This window comes from Melanaphis sacchari, unplaced genomic scaffold, assembly GCF_002803265.2.
Source record: "Melanaphis sacchari strain LSU unplaced genomic scaffold, SCAv2.0 Contig2172_pilon_pilon, whole genome shotgun sequence".
Taxonomy (NCBI): Eukaryota; Metazoa; Arthropoda; class Insecta; order Hemiptera; family Aphididae; genus Melanaphis; species Melanaphis sacchari.
In genome coordinates, this window is record NW_020271091.1 from 7,081 (window position 1) to 9,361 (window position 2,281).

The following is a 2,281-nucleotide window of genomic DNA, read 5'->3' on the forward strand; positions in this document are numbered from 1 at the left end:
CAAACTTATATCCACACTACCACCCAATAAATTTATTATCGCTACCGACTCACTCTTATGCCTACAATCCCTCTCTTCTAATGTCTTCAACTCACTACCTAGTCCTTTAATCTTTTCGATCAGGAACCTTCTTCTTACCCTCTCTAACTCGGGTTTTGTAATTCAGTTTCTCTGGGTTCCAGGCCATACAGGTATATTAGGCAATGAAATCGCGAATTCTTTGTCCAAAACCACTGCGCTCATTCAATTTCCAGCTAGTAATTTGATTCCTTGGTCGGACTTCTGTCCCATTCTCAAATCCTGTGTCAATCGTCTATGGACTAACTCCTTCAGAAATCTACCTCCCAACTATGCCATTTGGTACAGAAATATAAACACCAGCATTCCATCCAAGCCGTGGTTCTACAGTCTAAACTTATCTCGTAAAGTAATTAGTTCTTTTTCCCGCCTTCGTTTCGGCCACTCTTTACTATCCTCACATTCCTTCAAATTATCCTTAAACGACTCGCCTCTCTGTATTTTTCCTCACATTCCAGCGGTCTGTGATTTTAATCACATTTTGTTTGAATGCCCCTTCTTGTCGGCTGAGCGTTCTCTCTTCTTCTCTCTCCTCCACGCTCTCAACATAACTCCCGATGCTCGCCATATACTTTCCTCTCAGTCTGTTACCGCCGTTACCGCCACAGTTTCGTTCTTTCTTAATTCTGGGTTGCTTATATAATCTACTTATAGCATGTACACATAATTGTCGAAATTAATTGTAAACTACAAATTTCAATAAAAAAAAAAATAAAAAAATACTATAGTGTACGCCTGTGTACTACTGTTACATTTTTTTTTCTATATTCTAAATTTATTAACATTTATAAATTGTTATACATTATAAATTATTATAGAACATTAAATACACGTGTTATATTAAATACACGGTTAAATACACGTGTACTTAAATACACGTCTACCCGTGTACCCGTGTATTTCAAATACCCGTAGGAAATCGTAAGCCCTACTATGGACACCCAAATCTTCTTTCCCTTTACTTGATTTCGTATGTTGTTCATTGTGTCTTCATAACATTCATTGACATATTTTTTTCTTAATAATGAAACCGAAGGTATATCTTTACTAGTATATTTTTCAAGAAACAAACGAACATGTTTATTTTCCAATTTTTCCAAAGGGATATTTGCTAGGAGAAATGTGTTGCATAAATCTTTTGCGAACATGGATTTTTCCGGTATATTGGGCAATAATTGCTGAGATTTTGATTTATTTTCAATTTTTCTATTAACAGCTCGGATGTGTTTATCTGTTTTCAGATGTTGTGTGACAGTAAAGTGCTTTACACTATTGACTTTAATCTCACATACTTTACAAAAAAGAATTCCCCCGTCAGATGCAAAAATATTTTCTCCAAATTCCGCTACATATTTACGAACAGACGATTGTACTTTTGACATTTTAATAAAATAATAAGAAACACACAAACAGTTGAACACACAATATCGCGAAGCACAGTTGTATAGAAACTAAGCCAGTATTTAGTCATTATTAGTCCATTACTAATTTTTTGTTATCGAGAATTATCGTATTGGTACCTTTAGAAAACTTTATCTTATCTTATTGTAGCATACAAATATAACTGCACAATTTACGGGATTTAAGTATCAAATAATAATATTAATAACTTCATACTAATTTTTCTATATATGCATTATATTTCAGAAAAATGCTAAAATATGCATAATAATTTGAAATGACCCAAATATGCAAAAATATGCATAATAATTTGAAATGACCCAAATATGCAAAAATATGCCAAATTTAATTTTGCATACCAACTCAAAAGATTAAGATTCAAATTTGTATCTTACCTAGCTACTTTTTAGTTTAATTTATAAAAATATGCAAATGCATACAATTCCGGGCCCTAATCATCATCTTTTTCAGAACCACTATCGTCCATAAACTCATTTAAAATATTTAACACATCATTATCAGTGATTTTTGTTGACATTTTAGTTAATAATTATAGCAAAAAAGTCTATTGATTTTAAGTAATGGCAAAAAATATTATTTACTAATCGTAGAGAATAAAAAAGATGACTTGTTCTCGCAATGAATCGATAGGAAATAAAAAATATAAATAATAATTTGTTGTTATATAGTTATTGTTTAGTATAAATGATAAATTTCAGAATTAAAATCGTAAATAGTCTTTCTATAAATATTTAATACAATTCATTGAGTTTAAAATCTTTTTGATAAAAATATGTCAATA

General features: G+C 31.1%; 1 protein-coding gene across 1 annotated transcript; it reads right to left on the bottom strand.

Moving 5' to 3' along the window:
* Positions 1-243: 243 nt before the first annotated feature.
* Positions 244-1,460, bottom strand: LOC112593960 (CGG triplet repeat-binding protein 1-like). The gene is made up of 2 exons (XM_025338550.1): positions 1,041-1,460; positions 244-348 (listed from the first exon to the last, which is right to left on the bottom strand). The coding sequence occupies exons 1-2, from the start codon at positions 1,458-1,460 to the stop codon at positions 244-246; spliced, it is 525 nt and encodes a 174-aa protein (XP_025194335.1).
* Between the last annotated feature and the right edge of the window lie 821 nt (positions 1,461-2,281).

What these genes read in the sequence shown, in the direction of transcription:
- LOC112593960 (XM_025338550.1), bottom strand. Translation starts at nt 1,460, where the DNA reads ATGTCAAAAGTACAATCGTCTGTTCGTAAATATGTAGCGGAATTTGGA. An exon ending in TGAACAACATACGAAATCAA is followed by an intron (nt 349 to 1,040) that starts GTAAAGGGAAAG and finishes CAAATGGCATAG; the next exon opens with TTGGGAGGTAGATTTCTGAA.